Source organism: Brassica oleracea, chromosome C2, assembly GCF_000695525.1.
Source record: "Brassica oleracea var. oleracea cultivar TO1000 chromosome C2, BOL, whole genome shotgun sequence".
NCBI lineage: Eukaryota > Viridiplantae > Streptophyta > Magnoliopsida > Brassicales > Brassicaceae > Brassica > Brassica oleracea.
Genome location: NC_027749.1, coordinates 13646086 through 13667300, shown reverse-complemented (window position 1 = coordinate 13667300; position 21215 = coordinate 13646086). Strand labels below are relative to the sequence as shown.

Genomic DNA, 21215 nt, shown 5'->3' with positions numbered 1-21215 from the left:
TTTTTTTTTTTTTTTTTTTTTTTTTGTCAACTGGAATTTATTAAATGGGTCAAGCCCAAATGGAACAAGACCCGACCATTACATTACAAAGAAAGGTCAACAAAACGGCCGAACTGAACAGAACAACTATGGACCGTAAGCCCATAGAAGAAAACAAAACAGGTCCAAAGGAAAACGTGATCGATTCACAGCAGCTTCCACACGTGTTGAGCGCATTGCGAAGATGGGACACGTGTCCGGAAGTGGAATCATCACCTTACTTCAACGACCGGTAACCTGTCGCCGGAATCTGTAATCGGACTTCCACCGGAAACTAACCGGAACAGGAAGAAGGAAGAAGAGTAACCGGCAACAGCGATAGTAAAGGATCAGCTCAAAGAGTGACCAAAATGGCTCACCACAACGCCTCAGAGAGATCTACGCCGGAGACCCGTTGCGAAGATAACCCAAGCCGACTGAAAAGAAAGGACCACCGCTTCACTATTGAAACATTCGATTGTCTACAATCGATCTGGAAGAATCAGATTCACCTGCTTGCAAAGCCCAGACATCTTTATAGATTGGAATAAGCTTGAAGATGAGACAACTCTAAACGAGAAAAGGAAGAAACAATCCAATCCATAGATCAAGAGTCAATCGAAACTCAATAAACCACAGAGAAACAGAGGTCGGAGGAAGAAGAAGATAATAAAACAAAGGAACCAGAAAGATTCTGGAACCCAGCTCGCCTACAACGCCGTAGAAGAACGAGAAGGGGCGAGAAAGGAGCTGGCGAAGACGGCGTTATAGGAACCGCCGCAACCCAGAGTCGAAGGCCCGAGCATCGGGAGTCAAAATCCGGACAAGATCCGGCTATAAACAAAAGAAAGTATCAAGCTTCAACTCATCCTCTCTGTGAAAGATGCATAGAGAGAGAACAGAGAGGAGAGGAGCGAGAGAGTATATCTCTTTTGTCTGACCACGACGTTTACCAGTGCAATCAAACTGTCCATTCCATTTTCAGCCATTGATTATGAAGATGATTCGTGATAAATCCATCTGTCTACGAGCTAGGGTTTATTCTCGTTTGTATTAATAAAGACTTAAACGTAATCCAAAATATTAAGCTTGAAACGTCAATAAGTACATTTCATTTTCTTTTTTTTTGGTAAAAAAAAGGTGGTTTCACCTCTTTACCGGAAACCCAAACATTGTAAATAGTCTCTCTCACCGTAAATTGAACCCGGGTGACGGTAGTTACAACCATAACCCCATTTCATCTTCTTCGTTTCAAGGTCTGGATTTCTTTCGTAATGGAGAAGAAGAGTTTGAGTGGTAAATCTTGATAGTTGATCATTTTAGCATATTTACATAACAAGTAAGTTTTTCTGAAATATATAACAAGTAAGGTTGCTTATGAGAGTTAGAACTTATCCAACTAACGATTAACAAAATTTACGTAATTAATATACACTAGGTAATAATTCGCGCCTTGCGCGGAATGTCATTATTAATTTCGTTATTTTTTAATAAAGCGACATTAATCTGTTTAATCTGGATATCGGTTCGGTTTTAGGTTGTTTTTTGTTTTTAATCTCCTAAAATATAACTATCATTTTAAATCAGTACTTATTTGGTTTGTTCGGTTAAAATGTTTGATGTTTTTGATTTTTTTCTGTGATAATCAAAAAATATTATTATTTGTTTGTTTTCATGTTATGAATCTTAGATAGTCGTGATGTCGGACCAATGGTTTTATATTATAGTTTTTAAATGGATAATAGTTAAAAAAGAAAAGAAAATAATTAAGACAAATCATTTTACTACAATTTGGTCGATAGTGAAATAAGCATTAAAAAAAAAATATTTTAACTTCCAAACAAATTAGATATTTCAGTTGTGGTAAATAAATAAGGTGCTCACGTCAATGTGCACATGTATGTATATGTAAAAGTATATAAAGATAGTTGATAAATATATAAAGACACTGTTAATTAATATTAAATGACATTTTTTCAAATAATACGTGAAAAATAAAATTCTTAAAATGAAATTATTTTAAAATAAAAATATTGTAAAATTTATATAAACTATAAGATATAACTTATATATAATTCTTTAAAGGAAAATACCCTAGGATAGCACTAATATATAACTTATATATAATTCTTTAGAGGTAAATATACATTTATACCCCTTGGGTTAACTAATCCAAGGGGTTAACTAATCCAAACCTTAGAGTTTAAAGTTAAGAGGTGGAGATTTGTGATTAAGATTTAAAATTTTATAAAATTAAAAATAAATATTAAAAATTTGAAAATAAAAATTTGAAAAATAGTTTCAAAAAGTATTTTCGAATTACAAAAATAAAATTTGAAAAAAAAAAAATTGTTTTTCGAAAAAATAAGTTAAAAAAAATTTATAAAAAAGTTCGAATTTGAAAACATATAATCTAAAACTAAAAAAAAATTACTTTTTATAAAAATTACTTTTTATTTTTATTTTTTTTATATATCTAGGGTATTAGGATCTTTTTACCTATTAAATGAAATATTTTGGTCATTTTCCTCTTTGTGGTCTATTTTGCGATCAAAACTTGAAAATAGTCTATTTAGGAGAATTGCACATCTTTAAATATATATATATATATATATGCATATAATATATCAAATTGGATATCCGTTCCTATAAATATTGATATTTGTGGTTTAAAATGATGTCAAAAAAAAATTATTGATATTTGTGATTTACTTTTTTTTTACGGATATTGCATTTTAGTATTTGATTTTCTTCGTAGAGTAACGAATATCCGGATTTTTCGGTTTGAATCAAAACGGATATCGAATCGAATCAAAATTTATGAATAATTTGTCCAGCTCTATTTGTAAACAGTAAAAATAACGTAAAAAAAACCTGTGAGTTTTATATTAAAAAACGTAAAGTACATAGTGTGAACATATTTATGTAGAGTTTGGCTGAGAAGCTCTCTACATGTGACATGTGTCCATTTTAGTATGAACACATTTATTATAATGCTTCTACAAGTGACATGTGTCCAGTTTAGTTTGATCGCATTTATTTCAATGTTTCACCTTTAATATATAAGGGATTCTAAACATATGTAAATTATCTCCAGAATTTCCTTTAACGATTCATTCGCATAAAGACTTATACAATTATACTTATCTTTTATACTAAACCGTGCACTAATTACAAGGGAGAGAACGGCTTTCCACTTAATTTAAGTAGAAGCTTGAGATTTTGAATTAAGATGTGCTCAAAAGTCTTGTTATTGGATTGTTACTCTCATCGTTCAAAGAAAGGGAACTCTCAAGGCATAATTGGTAATTTGGTAATGTATCAGCAAGAGGAGTTGAAATGTCATTCTTTTTAAGCCTGGAATTATAAGGGTCCAATTGCTGCGCAACTAGATTTAAATTATAACCGTTTTTTTGCTGATTAGTACATTACAACAACAGCAAAATATGGAAAGAGTTGAGAGGAGACGAAAGGTTTTGTATCTACTATTAAAAATCAAAAAGAGTAGTTTAAGCCATAAATCATATTAGGATTCTCAACTAAAGTTGAACAAAATTAGAATATCAAACTGAGGAGAAATCAAAAGGAAAAAAGGAAGAAAAGACGTAAAGAACACGAAGAAAAAACGGCACTTCACGCTGCAAAAGTTTCATCATGTACAAAGAACTAGCTAGTTACTGACGTTGGATTATAAATAATCTTCTCAACTTAGATAGAGAGTACCTTAACTAATTTTTCAAAAAAATCTTAATTAATTTTTGTGAAAAATGAAATATATCTTTTTTTTTTTATCATTTTAGTATATGTGGATTTTCATTAAGTTTGGTGCCTGCTTTTTATCAGGCTAAAGAGGCACCATAGCAGACTTAAATTAGTTTAACGCTCTCGAAATAGATTGAGAGGAAAACAAACATATTCAGAGTAAAATCATTTGTGTTATCAAATACTGTGTTCTTTTCGGAGAACAATCTTTTTTTATAAAAAACGGTCGAAATTATAACACTGATTATAGTAGATCTACATAGTTTTTCTCCTGCTTTCTCCCACCTTTTTACTTTCAATTGTTTACCAGTCATAAGCATATTTACTAACTCTTTTTATCAACAAGATCAGTAACTATACAACCTACCTAGTAATGGATCTCAGTACCATACTTGATCCAAGTATCTTATTTTTTCTTAGATTCACTGAAAATTCTGAAACCACCAATTAAAAAAGAGAGAGAAAAAGGTTCTGAATGCACCAAAAGAGTTTTTTTTTTTCCTTTTCCGTTTGATTTTCTTTTATTCCTTTTCCGTTTGATTTTCTTTTATTTTCTTTCATTTCGGTTCTGTTTTCGTCTCAGATTAGTTAATGTTAACAGGATTCGTGGCTTAAATCTATAGACAGCACATAATAAATTTCATTAAAAGTATATTTGATTGATAATGGAGTCACAGACTCACATAAAGAACAAAACTCATTGCAAAAAGAGACGAGAAATTTCGAGAACAAAATATACTTTTTGCTATGAATTTTGTTCTTTCTGTGAGACTGTGACTCCATTATCAATCAAATATACTTTTAATCAAATTCATTATGTGCTGTCTATAGATTTAAGCCACAAATCCTATTACCATATTAACTAATACGTAACGAAAACAGAACCGAAATGAAATAAAATAAAACAAAATCAAACGGAAAAGGAAAACAAAAAAAATACTAATCGTAACATGAAACATAATGTTTTTTTTTTGCTAAAATTTTGTGAAACATAATGTTACGTAAGTCAATATGTGGAGTTGTTGTTTTTCGGAACAAGATTATTGATCTTTTCAAATTTCAACTAATGTTTTTTTTTTTTTGCTAAAATTTGGTGAAACATAATGTTACGTAAGTCAATATGTGGAGTTGTTGATTTTCGGAACAAGACTATTGATCTTTTCAACTAATTTTTTTTTTTGCTAAAATTTGGTGAAACATAATGTTACGTAAGTCAATATGTGGAGTTGTTATTTTCCGGAACAAGCCTATTGATCTTTTCAACTAAAATTACTAATTGCATTCCTAGTAGGATGTGAAGTTACATTGTTAGCTGTAGTTGTAGGAGATTAGTGTATAATTCAGTATAATATCATTAGGTTAGACGAGAAACACACAAACTGGGGAAGTAAGCATATTGGAACAAGAGCCTCATACTTCATATTAGTATATACAGCGCATGAAACGTAGACTCTTTTTTATCTACACAAGATAATTCAGAAAAAAAAAACAAAGCAAATATATTTTTACGCTGTAATGGGTTTTCATATTTTTCCTTTTATTCTCGTCACAATTTGTATACTACATGGCTCTTGTTATTCCCATAAAGGTACAATCTGAACTCATGGACCATCCACATTGAATCTTTGATGAAAGGTTCTAAATGTTTAATTTTCATTCTAACTGTTAGGTTAGTTTGAATTTCAATGTTATGAACTTTTTTTTCATGGAAACAGGGTTTTACCTATTTATGAAAGATGCAACATTAGCACCAACTCATGCTCATTTTGACTACATAGTCATCGGAGGAGGAACAGCAGGTTGTGCATTAGCCACAACGCTCTCTCAAAACGCGAACGTGTTGGTTCTCGAACGTGGAGGCTCTCCCTACGACAATCCGACGGCCACCGATCTTGAAAACTTTACCAACACACTGTTTAACATCACACCAGACTCATGGTCGCAGCCTTTCATCTCCGAGGAAGGCGTTTACAACGTACGTGCGCGAGTCCTCGGAGGCGAGTCTGTGCTGAACGCTGGGTTTTACTCACGTGCGGAAGAGTATTACGTGGAGTATGCTGAGTGGGAGGTGGATGAAGTGGAAGCTGCTTACAAGTGGATCGAGAGCAAACTTGTATACGAGCCACAAGTAACAGGATGGCAATCTGCGTTGAAACATGGCCTGTTGGAGGCAGGTGTGTTACCGTACAACGGTTTCACCTTAGATCATATAGTTGGGACGAAGATCAGTGGTACAATCTTCGACCCAGCTGGCCATAGACACTCGGCCGCTGATTTGTTAGAGTATGCTAATCCAGACACAATTGTTGTCTACTTGCACGCTCTTGTCCACAAGATCCTCTTCACCACTAAAGGTCTTTATTGATCAAGAAATTTTCGTTTCGTAACTTTTATGTATACTTTAGTCGTTGGATATGTAATGTATGTTTTTCACAGGAGACCAAAGACCTAGGGCGTACGGAGTAATATATCAAGATGCGGATGGAGTGTTCCACAAGGCAGAACTAGCAAAAAACGCAATGAGCGAGGTGATTTTGTGTGCGGGTGCCATCGGGAGCCCTCAACTGTTGATGCTGAGCGGCGTGGGTCCTAGGGTTCATCTTGAGGCCCATGGGGTGAATCCTGTGGTCCTAGATCATCCCATGGTTGGACAAGGGATGGGAGATAATCCGTTGAACACTGTTTTCGTCTCGTCTCCTCGACCTGTAGAAACGTCCCTCATAGAGGTTGTTGGGATTACCAACTTTGATACTTTCATCGAAGGTTTTAGTGGCCTGAAACTCACTAATAACTTGATGCATAGGTTCTTCGAAGGTATTGTCAACGAGGTACAATATTAATACACTGAATCTATCTTAATTAATTTATTATCTTAGATCCCTAGACTATGTACATGTGTTTTTACTTATGAAACTTTGTGCAGACAAGCCGCTCCACCCTAGCAATTACAGAATTCTTCAAAGCCATTGATTTACGATCGAACGTGCTGGAAATTGATGGTTGGATCGTCAATAAAGTTGACGGTCCAGTGTCCAGAGGTCACTTAGAACTCCGGAACACGAATCCAGATGATAACCCTTCTGTGACATTCAACTACTACCAAGAGCCGGAAGATCTTGAGAAGTGTGTTAAAGGACTTAAAACCATTATTAAAGTGATAAATTCGAATGCATTCTCTAGTTACAAGTATCCGAATGCGACTGCACGCGAGTTGCTCAATCGCATGCTGACCCTTCCCATCAATCTCAGACCAAGGCACGAGTCCGCAAAGTTCAACTTGACACAATTTTGCATTGACACCGTGATAACTATTTGGCATTATCATGGAGGTTGCCAAGTTGGAAGAGTGGTCGACAAGAATTACAGAGTCTTAGGCATTGATGCTTTGAGGGTTATCGATGGATCCACGTTTCTTAAGGCTCCGGGCACTAATCCTCAAGCCACGGTCATGATGCTCGGAAGGTAAGATCCAAAAAAGATCCATGTATACGTGTTAAAGACTTAAATCAGATATGATTGTTGGAGTGGTATGTGTAGGTACATGGGGCAGAAGATTCTTCGAGAGAGAAATACTTTAGGGGAAAATAACGAAGATTATTCGATTATCAAAGATGATCATGATATCAATATATGGTCTTCACCGTTCAACTAGAAAGAGTGATTATTGTCTTATTGATATTGTCAATTATTAGTTATCCTTTTTAACTAAGAGGATTAGTAATAGAAGCAAGTACCTGTGAAGAAGAATAACTGAATCTGCAGATTTACAATGAACAAATCAAAAGATAAAATAATAAAAAGGAAACTCTCCTTTGGCAAAGACTCAACTTCAATTTTGTGAGAAATAATGTTCACTCACTGATAATAGTTTCCTTTCCAAAGTTGAATTCCCCTTTTACTGATGATCTCTTTCATCTAACAGTTTACTCTTGAGATTTTGTTGTAACTTCTACTCAAAGGATTATGCTCCTTTACATATAGTAGATGTTTCACTTTCCAAGCCACTGCTTTGAAAATTTAAAAGGCAGGCTTAAAATCAAAGCATATACTACGCACAAGAACCAAGTGAAGTTCAAAAGATTCCACCATTGTTTTACATAATAGAATCAAAACATGGACGGATGTACACATTCAGACTATTTTAGTTCACCATACATTGATTAAAACAATTCCAAGTTCATGATTCTTTTAGCATATATCTCAAAAGTAATATCTAATCATGCTTCTTCTTCTTTCTTTTTGAAGAAAGCCTCCCTCTCTTTAAGAATCTTTTGTCCCATATACCTACAGATATCAATCAAAACAATCATTTCTTAACAAAATGTTCAATATTTTTTTGATGGCTTCATTTGGTTTATGAATTTACCTTCCAAGCATCATAACCGTAGCTTGAGGATTTGTGCCTGGAGACTTGAGAAATGTTGATCCATCGATAACCCTTAAACCATCAATACCTAAAACTTTGTAATTCTTGTCTACCACTCTTCCAATTTGGCAACCTCCATGGTAATGCCAAATAGTCATCACAGTGTCGATGCAAAATTGTTTTAAATTAAACACCGAGGTTACGTGCCTCGGCCGTAGATTAGTGGGAACGTTCAGTATTAGATCAAGCAAGCCAGGTATGGTCGCCTCCGGGTACTTGAATTTGGAAAATGCCTTCGAGTTAATCACTTTAATGATAGTGGTAATCCCTTCAACACATTTCTTCAGATCCTCTGGCTCTTGATAGTAGTTAAATCTCACTGAAGGATTATCATATGGGTTTGTGTTCCTAAGCTCCAAGTGACCTCTCGAGACCGGTCCCGCCACTTTCTGGAGGATTACACCGGCTTGTGTGGTCGCATTGAATAACGGATCTATTGATCTGAAAAAATCTGTAATGGATTGAGTGGATAGTGGTGTGGATGTAGTGGTACGGCTTGTCTGAATCTTACACAATGATAGAAAAAACATTAGCATATAATTTCATTAGTAAACATATAGCTGTAAAAACGTTTAAGGTGTTTATAGATATTATACCTCGTTAAGATAGTTCAAAACGCCATCGAAGTAATTACGAGTCCAACTATAAGAGAAGATGACGCCACTTGCTCCTTCAATGTAACTATCAAATTTTGTGATCCCAACGGCTTGTATTAGAGAAACCTCCACGGGCGTAGGTGAAGGAATAAAGATGGCATTCATTGGATTATCTGCCATCCCTTGCCCGACCATTGGATGATCTAAGACCACCGGTTTAATCCCGTGAGCTGCAAGATGAGCCATAGGACCCACACCGCTCAGCATCAGCAGCTGCGGGCTCCCAATGGCACCCGCAGACAATATCACCTCGTTCATTGCGTTTTTGGCCAGCTCTGCCTTGTGTAACACTCCATTTTCGTCTTGAAATATCACTCCGTATGCTTTTGGCCTTGGTCTTCCTGTCCAAAACATATTTTCGTATCCAAAATAGAGGTGAACATATTTAAATATAAAACCAAAACTGAACCGTAAGGTTCCAATAAAAGCAAATTGAAATCGATTTTAGTTATATTTAAATCAAATTTGTCAAGAGTTTGTTTTGTTAACTCTATATACCTTAAAAGATTATTATATAGATATGTATATATAATATCATTCCAAAACCAAAAACCATAATTGCTTCTGTATATGAAAATCGATGTTTTGGAAGAAAAAAAACTTGTTACAATAAATAAATTTTGTGTTTTCTATATTTTTTTGCTCTTTAATAATATAAGCTGTAAATTATAAAAAATAATTAAAATTAAAATTAAATTTACTATTAATTTAACTTTATAATTATCTAATGTATTTATAATATAAATTTATCAGTTTTTTTAATATGCATGTAAACAACAAAATTTATATTTTTCTCGAACAGATCGTGTCTAAATCAAAAAGTAAAGAAGAAGTAACAAACACGAAACGAAATTTAATACATAATTGATACCTTCTAATCCAAGGAATTGAAAGAAAGAAAATAGGTTTAGATCGATCAAATACCTTTTGTGGTGAAGAGGATCTTATGAACAGTAGCGTGCAAATATACAGCAACTGTGTCCGAATTTGCGTACTCCATCAGATTCGCAGCGGTATGTCTCTGACCGACATTATCAAAAATCGTACCACCAATCTTGGTCCCATAGGTATGATTGTACGTAAAACCATTATACGGAAACTCACCAGCCTCCAAAAGCCCGTCTTTTAACGCCGTTTGCCATCCCATAACCGGCGGTTCGAACGCTATTTTATTCTCAACCCACTCATAAGCAGCTTCGACTTCATCGCTCTTCCATTCAGCCTCCTTAACGTAGTCATCCCCCGCACGTGTGTAGAATCCAGCGTTTAGTACCGAGCCTCCACCTAGGACGCGCGCACGTGTGTTGTAAACGCCGTCTTCGGAGACGAAGAGCTGCGACCACGATTTGGGCGATGTGTTTGAGAGTGTTGTAGCGAAGTTTTGGATATCTGTCGCCGTAGGGTTTTCGTAAGGCGAGCCGCCGCGTTCTAGGACCAAAACGGTAGCGTTTTGAGATAGCGTTGCGGCTAACGCGCAACCGGAGGTTCCTCCTCCGATGATGACGTAATCGTAGCGAGCGAACGTTGGTGCGAATGTTGCATCCTTCATAAAACTATAATTCCCAGCTTCACGAGAAAATAAAGATTACACTAATTTAATACAAAATTTAAATTATTATATCGTCACACACTGCATGATTACGTAAAGAAAAAAAAAGTATTGTACCTTGATCTGGATAACACGAGACATGGGAGATGAACATTATGATGAAAATTATGTGAAACAGCCATAATATTGGAAAACTCATTATGGTGAAAGCTTGTGTTTGGTTCTTTATATTTAGAACAGAGCCAACAAAATGAGTAGGTTTGATAGGGTTTATATAATATGATGAAGCATGAGCCTCTTTTCGTTCATCTTTATGAGAGGAAGCTTTGATGGTTCACCAACACTTATTTATTGCTCCTACATTCATACAAAGAGTTTAGGGTCTTGGTAATTATTTTTAAAGGAGGGGTTTTTCTAATTTCTAATTTGTTGAATCGTTTCAATTTTTTTTTTTTGTCAAGGGTAGTACTTATACAGATAGTCACAAGAAATATGATTGACTAATAGTTTTGATCTACATATCAAATGTTTAAGTAGTTTATTAGTATTCTATCAAAGTAGTAACACAACATATAAAAACTTTTTGTTTATATTTTCTACATGCAAAGATCTTGTCGCAACAACCTTGCTATAAAAATCGAGATGCAGTCCGGACGAGGTAGTCCAAGTGGAAGGACGGGCCTGTGGTGGCAACCACCATCCGGGTTCGATCCCCTCCATGCGGAAACTATCCTGCCTCACCTGGACACCAAAGCGGGTACTGGGCCTTCGGGCTCAGGGAAAAACCTCCCGGATGAAGCTGTTCTGCTGCCTGACCGGGCCCAGGGATTGCCCCGTGAATCGGGGAACCCTGAATTACAAAAAAAAAAAAAAAAAAATCAAGATGCATGAGAGGAACCACTTTTGCATTTATTTTAGATCTTTCCACATTATATACACGTTCAATAAACTTTGATAGTAGTTACTCCCTCTGTTTCTAAATGTATGATGTTTTAAAGAATTTTGATGTTTCAATATATAAGATGTTTTCATTTTTCTAGATGACCTTTTATTTTATTAAAAACTGTGCAACCAATCATATTTGATAATCTATTTTTTAATTGGTTGAATAACATTAATTTATAATTTTAATAATAATTTTTAGACAAAATAATAATTTTCTTAATATGCGTGTTTTTACCTAAATATTTTATATTCAGGAACGGATGGAGTATTACTTTGTCCAATTCAGTTGGTCTATTAATTATACTACTAGCCTTTGTTTCCTGTCTGCCAATGTTCTAAACGATTTTCCTAACCGATTTATAAAAAATCGGTTCAGGCGTCCAAAAAATCGATCTATGCATCCGTCTAGACAATAATTCTCTATGAAGCGCTACCAGCTAGCGATTTAGAACATTGCTGTCTGCTATGTGCATCAGACTTGAAATACAATATCTAGACTATTAAAGCAGAATCCCTACAACGATTATGCCATTGGTTTTTCATCATATTTACAAGGGACTGCCATTACATTTTCTTGCTATTTCTTTTTTGAAAAACACCAACATTAATTACAACCCATCGTTAATCATATATTTTGCAACCAATAAAATTACAGCAATATGTAATATACTTCCATTTTTGTTACTTGGTTTTCCAACCAATTACATTTAAGAATTCTAAACAATTACATTAAAGATATAACTAAATTACAAAATATTATTAGGACCCACAGTCCAATTATTCACGTTCTTAATCATTAATTATCATTTTTTAAAACTTTGATCCAACTTAATCATTTACTATCTAAAAATATTATTCAGAATTAATCCACTTCCACCAATTCATCAAATTTTTTAGTATCATCGCAGATTGAAACAGAGATGTAGCTTATCCCAATTGTTTTGGGTTTAGGTAATTAAAATCGTGTATAGTTTAAGACCCGCTATAGGAGATCCAATATCAATTCAAATGTTAATATAAAAGCAGCCCAGTTATAATATAAATTGTCATTTTATATTAAATGTGTTTAAATAAAAACATAAAATAATAATATTAAACAGTTTAGTATTAGTTTTAGAAAAAACAAAGTTCCAGGTATTATAATAAATACTGCTTATTTGTATTGGCCAAAAATATGCAATAACAAAATAGTGAATACATAGATAATCTTTCTACTCAATAATATATATTTACTTTTAAAATTAACTATTGGATAGCAAAAAAATTAAGCTCATTTTTAAAAATGCATGTAAATGAGAATAAAAATTAATATGAGACGTCAAAAATTCAAAAACGCTTAGTTACATAGTTCAAACCTCAAATGTTTAAGGATCAATTTTATTATATTGGACATTTGATAAAAAAAAAATTATTCAAAAGTTATCACACACTTTATCTTTTTTTTTTTATGGCAGCAGTTTGTGGAAGTTGTTGAATTTTGTTTCTTAACAATTACAATTGGGGGGGGGGGGGTTTAAAATATGATTTGAACAAATATATCAACTCTCTTCACTTACAAGTTAATAAAAAAAAATTGAATTAACAAAACGGGTTAAAAATTAGTTATGTTTCTCCAATATCAAATCTTTAAAAGTAAAAACCTATACATATTAGTGTAAAATAAACTAATAATTTTTTTGTTAATTGAAAATTTAATTCTGCGCTTTTAAAGCGCGTATCAAAATCTAGTATTCTATTATAATATAAATTGTTTCCATATTTTTATATAGATTTTATCTTGATTTAATACTGTATGCTCAATAAAATTTGCTAACATTTTTATTACCAATTGAATTATATTTAGACCAAATATTAAATAATCCTTTTGGAAAATGACAATTTTCTTAATTTTTGTACTTTTATCTAAAACAACATGTATTATTATGAAATAGAGGGAATCTTAATTTTTATAAGTGGTTAAAATATATTTTGTTCCCTATGAAATATATATTTTGGAGAATTATTTAATTTTTCTTTGGCTAAAACAGCCTATAATATTAAGTTTATGTATCAGAAAATAATAAAGGATTAAATGTGTAGTCTGCCTTAATCTTCCATATTTATTAATTAATTATATCTATGAGATATGAATAACAGTTGGCCATTTACTACTTTGTTTTGTAATCGGTCCAGACTCGAAACTAGGCCCAAGTGAACTCTATTCCAGCAGAAATGATTCACGGATATGGCGGCCCAACTAATCTGTAATCACTTTCCGCACCGAGTCCCTTACGACTCACTCCGGACCACATCGGACGAACCAAAATGTAATGAAATATTCAGACCCGGTTTAGCACTCAATCTCTGTCTCTCGTCTTGTACCTCTCGCAAACTCAGAGTCTGTTAACCGTCTCAGACCTCTTCGTAACCCAATTTCTCTCTTTCTCTGGAGTTCATAGAGAACGTTTATCGTCACCACCAGTTGGGGTTGTCTAAAAATCATTTCGCCGGAATATTCAGGTACTCTTTTCTCCGATCTAATGATTTGTGCGATTGTTATTCGATACGGTTTGCTGTTTCCACTACCAACTTGAATTTTCTCTAACCTAATTGATCACCACAAGTTAGCATTTTTTTGTTATATTGACTTATTGGGTTTATCATTTTCTCATTGTTTCCAAGAGATCTTGTAACCCAAAGTTTGAGTTTTTTGTTTAAAAACGATTGCTTATTAGGAAGATGAGTGGTAGTGAAGTTGTTGTAGCTGCTGCTAGAGTCTACCGAGACCTTCTTAAAGCAGTTGTGAAACATGTTGGCAAAGAAGACCACAAGTCTCATTTCACAGACTTTGTAAAGAACGAGTTTCGGAAGAAGAACGGACACTCAGTTGAGAAAATCAACCTTGCCCGCAACTACACTTATCTTCTTAACAGCATTCACTCTCACAAGGTCTGATGCTTAATGGCATTCCCATTTTTTACATATACAGACTTGTTTTTTTTTTGTTAGTCTCATAAATTGGTTATTGCAGGATCTGTTGTTCTCATACAACATTGCAGTTGATAGAACTGAAGAAATGAAGCGAGTGCTTGGCAAATCTGCAGCTAGTGTTGGCCTTCGTCTTCCCGAGGTTTACCAGCCTTGATCATCTTCCCACATTCCTCCTTGTCTCTCTGGTTTCTTCGTTTCCTTTACAGATTAACTTTGGAATAAGTTTGATACTCTTTCTATCCAGACAGATCTGAGATGCATGGATCACAATTTCTTTCTATTGTTACCACATTCGTTTTGGGATTAAAAAAAAATATATATATATATGGTACACGATATGTTGAGTGAACTACGAAGCCACCAAACCCAAATTGATGGCAAACTGTGATATAGTAAAATTCTTTCTTACTAGTCAAATAATAGTTATACTGTTCCACAGGAACTTGTGTACTAGGTTTTCAAACACCACTTCTTGTTTTTGAAAAGCCTGACTTTATTAGCACCTTGATCTTGTAATGTTATCCAAGACATAAGAAACTATACAAGTCTTGAAACCCCAAAGCTATATTATGATGAGAAAGTAGAAAAAGACTGCTGAAATGGACATCACTCCTGAGTCTTTCTTGAATAGTAGATATTTTATTTTCACAATTTGACCATACAAATCCAAGCGTTACAAGTAGGGCTGGATCTGGGCATAAGTCACTGAAACATTGGTCTTGGTCCCCCAAATATTTGGAGCGTTTTTTTTTTTACATAAGCATAGATCCTCGAAAAAAAATTTAATTAGTTAAATTCTTGAGAAATGTTTCAAACTCCTAAAATCTCAGATCCGGTCTTGATTACAAGACATAGATAATGCTGAGAACATGAAAATGGACAAAACAAGGATCAAAAGTCTCCCAATTCCGTCTCAAAACTGCTTGGCATCGCACAATCTTACCCACTTTTGATAAGCCTTGAAGATGCTATGTAAAAAAGAGACTAAGGGAGAAGACTATGTTTTGTCCATAGTCTTCAAGGCTTAAGACTATGTTTTGTCTATAGTCTTCAAGACCCGGTTTAAGACTATGTTTTGAAATCATCAGAGGAGGATATGATCAGATACAAATAATCGGCAAGCTTAATTTGACGATGGCGGAGCTCAATCAACAACTTGATATTCATAGGAGGATATAATCACGTCATCGTTTCAAATACTGTCATGGAGAAGAATATGGAAGCTCTAAATGATCGCATGCAAGCAATTGAAGGTCGTATGGAACGATTCAGCATGCAAAATTCATAACAACGACTCAAAAAGCAAACAAAGAACAAAAACAAAAATCTCATTTGACCGGGAAAAAAGAGGTAAGAAGAAGAAAAAGACAGTTTCCATGGAATCATCTGTAACTCCAGAGACTATCTTCTTCATGATTCTCCGGAGCCGGATCTGTCATCCTCGGTGGACTCATCAACATCCCTTGCGCCATCTCCGTCAACAAATTCGGCATATTCAGCATCGCTTCCTCGTCCATAAACTCCAACGAAGAAGACATTGCTTCTTCTTCCTCCTCCTTCTCGGATTGACCCGGCTCCAATACCCTCTCCGGTCCACCCGGATACGGTTGCTTCATCTCCGCGGCTCTCCCGGCGGCAGCTCTTGAAAGAATATGTCAAATATTCTTGTTACGTTTATCCTTATCGTATATACTCTGTTTTCCTATATTCCCTCCTCTCTTTGAGGATCTACAAACTGTAATTAGTTTATATAGGATCCTCCATGTACGTTTGTGAGGCAGTGACGAAATACAAGCTTTCATGGTATCAGAGCCTACTCTCTGATTCTCTTATTTTTTTTTTTTATTTTTTTTTTTTTTTGTTTCGTGATCTCTCCTCTGTTCTTCTACATCTTCGATGGCGGCTGCAACCACCTCGACCGAGAGAGCCTATGGAGTCACGAACATAAAAACTCACATACCAATTGTCTTGGATCTTGATGAATGCAACTACGATGCGTGGAGAGAGCTGCTCCTGATGCACTGCCTTACCTTCGATAGCCTTGGTCACCTTGACGGAACACTCGCTCCAACTGGTGATGATGATACGGCTTGGCATAAGCGAGATGCGATTGTGAAATTGTGGCTATACGGCACTATCACAAAACCGCTTTTCAAATCTACCTTCCAAAAAGGTGGAAGCGCTCATGATGTCTGGACTAGAATTGAAAATCAGTTCAGGAACAACAAAGAAGCCCGCGTGATGCAGCTAGATAGCGAGCTCCGCAGCAAAGAGATAGGCGATCTTTCAATCAACGAGTACTGTCAGCTACTCAAGTCTACTGCAGACCTCCTTGCCAATCTCGACTCACCAGTAGCAGATAAAACTCTGGTAATGTATATGCTAAATGGCTTAAATGAGAAGTTTGACTATGTGCTTAATGTGATCAAGCACCAGAAACCATTTCCATCGTTTGATGATGCAAAGAGCATGCTAGAGATGGAAGAGACCAGGCTGAAGAAAACAAAAAAAGTGACTGCGTCTCACAATGATCATGCCTCCTCCTCAACCGCACTTTTGGCCACCAATCACCAAACCACACAGCAGCAACAGAACCAACCACAGCCGCAGTACAACAACAATAGAAACAACAACCGCGGCAACAGACGAGGAAACAAAAACAGGGGACGCTACAACAACAACAACTACCACCAGCGACCCTCGTACAACAACTGGACACCTCCGCCATTCTGGTACGGATCCTACAACAACAACTTTCAACCACAACAGCAGACCCCGTGGCAAACACTCCCACAAGGATTCTACCAGCCTCGTCAGTATGCACCACAATCTCAAGCTGCTCCGGCTCAAGCTCATTTCGCAGACACGTCACTGCAGCCGACTAAAGACTTTGCGGAGGCCTTTAACACCATGACCCTCACTGATCCATCTCAAAATGGCTGGTTCATGGACAGCGGTGCTTCTGCTCATCTAGCTTCCTCGTCAGGTATGCTTCAATCTGTTTTTAATATGAACACCGAAAATTCCGTCACTGTTGGCAATGGTTCATCCATACCTGTTAACTCCACTGGTCACACTTCCATACCTTCTCAATCTCGTTCATTACACTTGAAAAACGTTCTTGTTGCACCTAATATTGTTAAAAACCTTGTCTCTGTTCGTCGTTTCACCACTGACAATTGGTGCTCAGTTGAATTTGACCCATTTGGTTTCTCTGTGAAGGATCTACAGTCTCGGAAACTCTTGCTCCGCAGTGACAGTACAGGTGACCTTTATCCAGTGCCCTCTCATCTCAATAAATCTACGGCACTGACAGTCACCAACGAGACTCCTACACTATGGCATAGGCGCCTAGCTCACACAAGCAATGGCACTCTTCAATCTCTCATTTACTCTGGTTTTATTTCTTGTAATAAAGACAACTTGCTTTCATGTTGCAATGCTTGTCAAATTGGGAAACACTTAAAACTTCCATTTCATAAATCTCAAACTCAAAGTTCTCAGCTTTTTGATATCATTCACTCAGATATTTGGACCTCCCCGGTTCACAGCATCAGTGGGTGTCGCTATTATGTCTTATTTCTTGATGACTTCTCACATTATTTATGGGTTTATCCACTTCGCAGGAAAAGTGATGTTTTCTCTAAATTTTTACACTTTGAGGCCTATGTCAGAAACCAGTTCAACTCAACTATCAAGACGTTTCAATGCGACAATGGTGGAGAATATGATAATTCAACTTTTCATAATCACTTCTCTAACCATGGCATTTCTTTCAGATTCTCTTGTCCACACACATCCCAACAGAATGGCAAATCAGAAAGAATGATTCGAACGTTGAACAACGCCATTCGAACTCTTCTATTTCAAGCCCATTTATCTCCTACATATTGGGTGGAAGCTCTTCATGCTGCAGCTCATGTTCTCAACATTCTTCCTTCGTCTTCTATTGGTAATCAAACACCTCACTTCAAACTATTCAATCAAAAACCAAGTTATAATCATCTTCGTATTTTCGGTTGTCTTTGTTTTCCAAACTTACATACAGCCTCTACAACCAAACTCTCTCCTCGGTCAACCCCGTGCTTGTTTCTTGGATATCCACTTCATCATCGTGGATATAGATGTCTAGATCTTAAAACCAATCGTATCATTATATCTAGACATGTTGTTTTTGATGAACATACTTTTCCCAAAGCAGAAAAAGCCTCACAAAATTCTCAAGTTTTTGATTTCCTTGAAACAGAAACTCCTTCACCTATCTTTAAAGAGATCCTTCAAGCTCCTCAACCTCAGTCAGTTTCATCTCCTCTACAGCCAGCCTCGTCTACCACCACGTCGAATACAGCTCGCGCTCAACCCCCAACGGTTCCAGTGCAGCGTATGGTGACGAGAAGCCAGGCTGGAATCCACAAGCCAAAGAAAGTTTATTCTCTATATACCTCTTCTGTGTCTAGGATTCCTACAAGCCATCAAAAAGCCTTAGATGATCCGAACTGGAACCCGGCTATGACGGATGAGTACGATGCTCAAATTAAAAATAAGACTTGGAGCTTAGTACCTAGGCCGTATGGGGCTAACATTATTAACTCACTGTGGTTGTACAAGCTTAAATGTGATGCAGATGGAATTCCTAAACGACACAAAGCACGCCTTGTGGCGAATGGAAAATCACAACAAGAAGGCATCGACTTCGACGAGACATTCAGTCCTGTTGTAAAGCCAGCGACGATAAGAATGGTGCTGAACCTAGCAGTCTCAAATGGTTGGGAAATGCGGCAACTAGACGTCAAAAACGCCTTCCTTCATGGCTCCATCAATGAGACAATCTATATGCACCAACCTCCAGGATTTGTTGATAAAACAAAACCGCATTATGTGTGTAAGCTGCACAAATCCCTTTACGGTTTAAAACAAGCCCCGCGTGCTTGGAATGCTCGGTTTGCTTCATCTCTCTCCCGCCTTGGTTTTGTTACGAGCAAAAGTGATCACTCTCTGTTTGTTCTACGTCAAGGACAACATCTTGCCTATCTCCTACTTTATGTTGATGACATTGTGTTAACAGGCTCCTCACAAGAGTTGATTTCAGGAATAATATTGAAGCTAAAACAGGAGTTCCCTATTACAGACATGGGAAAACTACACTATTTTCTTGGGATCAAAGTCGAGTACAACAAGATGGGAGTCCTCCTAACCCAAACACAATATGCGACAGAGGTCATTTCAAGGGCTGGAATGTCTGAGTGCAAACCAGTCTCTACCCCAGTCGATGTCAACTCCAAGCTGTCTGGTAACATTGGTGATCGTATCAAAAATCCCACTGAGTACCGCAGCCTCGCCGGGGCTCTGCAGTACCTCACCTTCACCAGGCCGGATATTGCCTACGCTGTCCAACAGATCTGTCTGTTCATGCACGATCCTCGCGAGCAACACATGAGCGCGCTTCGACGAATCATAAGGTACATTCAAGGAACAAGTGCGCATGGTCTTCAAATTTACAAGTCCAAGCTTACCACACTCACGGCATACTCAGACGCTGACTGGGCTGGATGTCCTGACACCAGACGCTCCACATCTGGCTATGCTGTCTATCTTGGTGAAAACCTGATCTCTTGGTCTTCAAAAAGACAACAAACGGTGTCAAGATCGAGTGCGGAGGCCGAGTACAAAGGCATAGCAAACGCAGTTGCTGAGACTTGCTTCTTACGAAACCTACTACTGGAGCTACACTGCCCACTACGCACCGCTACCTTGGTCTTCTGCGACAATATCAGCTCTGTCTACTTGTCTTCTAATCCGGTGAAGCATCAACGAACAAAACATATAGAGATCGACCTTCACTTTGTTCGGGAGAAGGTGGCACTTGGGCAAGTCAAAGTCATTCACGTTCCATCTTCACTCCAATACGCAGACATCTTCACAAAGGGCCTTCCAACGTCGCTGTTCACAGACTTCCGATCCAGCTTAACCGTTCGCTGCGCCAACGATCTCACTGCGGGAGGGTGAAAGAATATGTCAAATATTCTTGTTACGTTTATCCTTATCGTATATACTCTGTTTTCCTATATTCCCTCCTCTCTTTGAGGATCTACAAACTGTAATTAGTTTATATAGGATCCTCCATGTACGTTTGTGAGGCAGTGACGAAATACAAGCTTTCAGCTCTAATATCCGCGGCAGAGTTAGAAGCCGGAGCCACATAAGTCAAAGCCAAACCAGGAAAGTTCAAAACGGCGTTGGGGCCTTTCAGAGCTAGCGCCGCCACGTCGTAAGCGGCGGCAGCCATCTCCGGGACGGGATAAGTCCCGAGCCAAATTCGCGTCGTTTTACGCGGCTCTCGAATCTCCGACACCCATTTTCCGTTCCGTAGACGAATTCCCCTGAATAATGAGTGCCGGCCGGATAATCCAGTCGCCGTTCTTCTCGCCGAAGATCCACCGGCGGAGAGAGAAGGCGTCGGCGTTGGAGTTGGGGAAGAAGATGAGCCTGGAGATGACTGAGGAGACTGATCAGAAGATTTTGAAGGCAATGCCAGGGAAGCTACACGAAACGACGTCGTCCGGGTGGTCAGCGAATTACTACCGTTCGACATAAAGAAAACACGAAGAAGCTTTTATGTTTTGTCTGATGACTAAGCTTAACTGCTTAAGTGAAATGTAACTGTGTCCTTTGACAAAAAAAAAAAATGAAACTGTGTTCTGTCTTTTCGTATCAATGTGTGTATATTTATATGAAATTGCAATTCTTCACGTTGCTCATTCCTCGTTTTGACATATTATAAAGTCTTTTTATAACCAGTACCACTATAATTTGTATACTCATTGCTTAAAATGTCAACCAAGATTTGCAAACTAGAAGTATATTTGTGAACCCCATGTAGAGACAGCCA

The 21215-nt window shown here is 36.8% G+C and overlaps 4 protein-coding genes across 5 annotated transcripts; 2 read left to right on the top strand and 2 right to left on the bottom strand.

Annotated features, from left to right (window-relative positions):
* The first annotated feature begins 5269 nt into the window (after nt 1-5269).
* Nucleotides 5270-7246, top strand: LOC106326232 (protein HOTHEAD-like). The gene is made up of 4 exons (XM_013764255.1): nt 5270-5368; nt 5496-6134; nt 6217-6608; nt 6704-7246. The coding sequence occupies exons 1-4, from the start codon at nt 5296-5298 to the stop codon at nt 7244-7246; spliced, it is 1647 nt and encodes a 548-aa protein (XP_013619709.1). The 5' UTR covers nt 5270-5295.
* Nucleotides 7247-7848: 602 nt separating this feature from the next.
* LOC106325437 (protein HOTHEAD-like) lies at nt 7849-10647 on the bottom strand. Of its 2 annotated transcripts, none has more exons than XM_013763481.1 (5): nt 10529-10647; nt 9787-10428; nt 8803-9203; nt 8147-8712; nt 7849-8064 (listed from the first exon to the last, which is right to left on the bottom strand). In XM_013763481.1, exons 1-5 carry the CDS (start codon nt 10608-10610, stop codon nt 7998-8000), a joined length of 1758 nt encoding a protein of 585 aa, XP_013618935.1. In that variant the 5' UTR covers nt 10611-10647; the 3' UTR covers nt 7849-7997. The 2 variants fall into 2 exon arrangements, with proteins under 2 accessions (XP_013618935.1, XP_013618936.1); XM_013763482.1 differs by having other exon boundaries at nt 8147-8706.
* Nucleotides 10648-13625: 2978 nt separating this feature from the next.
* LOC106325341 lies at nt 13626-14615 on the top strand. Its single transcript, XM_013763387.1, has 3 exons — nt 13626-13855; nt 14071-14284; nt 14367-14615. The coding sequence occupies exons 2-3, from the start codon at nt 14075-14077 to the stop codon at nt 14478-14480; spliced, it is 324 nt and encodes a 107-aa protein (XP_013618841.1). The 5' UTR covers nt 13626-13855; nt 14071-14074; the 3' UTR covers nt 14481-14615.
* Nucleotides 14616-15571: 956 nt separating this feature from the next.
* Nucleotides 15572-20918, bottom strand: LOC106326282 (ethylene-responsive transcription factor ERF025-like). Its single transcript, XM_013764298.1, has 2 exons — nt 20479-20918; nt 15572-15967 (listed from the first exon to the last, which is right to left on the bottom strand). The coding sequence occupies exons 1-2, from the start codon at nt 20916-20918 to the stop codon at nt 15709-15711; spliced, it is 699 nt and encodes a 232-aa protein (XP_013619752.1). The 3' UTR covers nt 15572-15708.
* Nucleotides 20919-21215: the final 297 nt, after the last annotated feature.

Bases quoted from the DNA above. Each gene is read 5' to 3' on its own strand.
- LOC106326232 (XM_013764255.1), top strand. From the start codon at position 5,296: ATGGGTTTTCATATTTTTCCTTTTATTCTCGTCACAATTTGTATACTA. The intron at 5,369-5,495 runs GTACAATCTGAA...TCATGGAAACAG, and splicing joins CTCTTGTTATTCCCATAAAG to GGTTTTACCTATTTATGAAA. The intron at 6,135-6,216 runs GTCTTTATTGAT...TGTTTTTCACAG, and splicing joins GATCCTCTTCACCACTAAAG to GAGACCAAAGACCTAGGGCG.
- LOC106325437 (XM_013763481.1), bottom strand. From the start codon at position 10,610: ATGAGTTTTCCAATATTATGGCTGTTTCACATAATTTTCATCATAATG. The intron at 8,713-8,802 runs GTATAATATCTA...TCATTGTGTAAG, and splicing joins TTTTGAACTATCTTAACGAG to ATTCAGACAAGCCGTACCAC. The intron at 8,065-8,146 runs GTAAATTCATAA...TGATATCTGTAG, and splicing joins ACGGTTATGATGCTTGGAAG to GTATATGGGACAAAAGATTC.
- LOC106325341 (XM_013763387.1), top strand. From the start codon at position 14,075: ATGAGTGGTAGTGAAGTTGTTGTAGCTGCTGCTAGAGTCTACCGAGAC. The intron at 14,285-14,366 runs GTCTGATGCTTA...TGGTTATTGCAG, and splicing joins ACAGCATTCACTCTCACAAG to GATCTGTTGTTCTCATACAA.
- LOC106326282 (XM_013764298.1), bottom strand. From the start codon at position 20,918: ATGTCGAACGGTAGTAATTCGCTGACCACCCGGACGACGTCGTTTCGT. The intron at 15,968-20,478 runs GTATTTCGTCAC...TATTCTTTCAAG, and splicing joins GATATTAGAGCTGAAAGCTT to AGCTGCCGCCGGGAGAGCCG.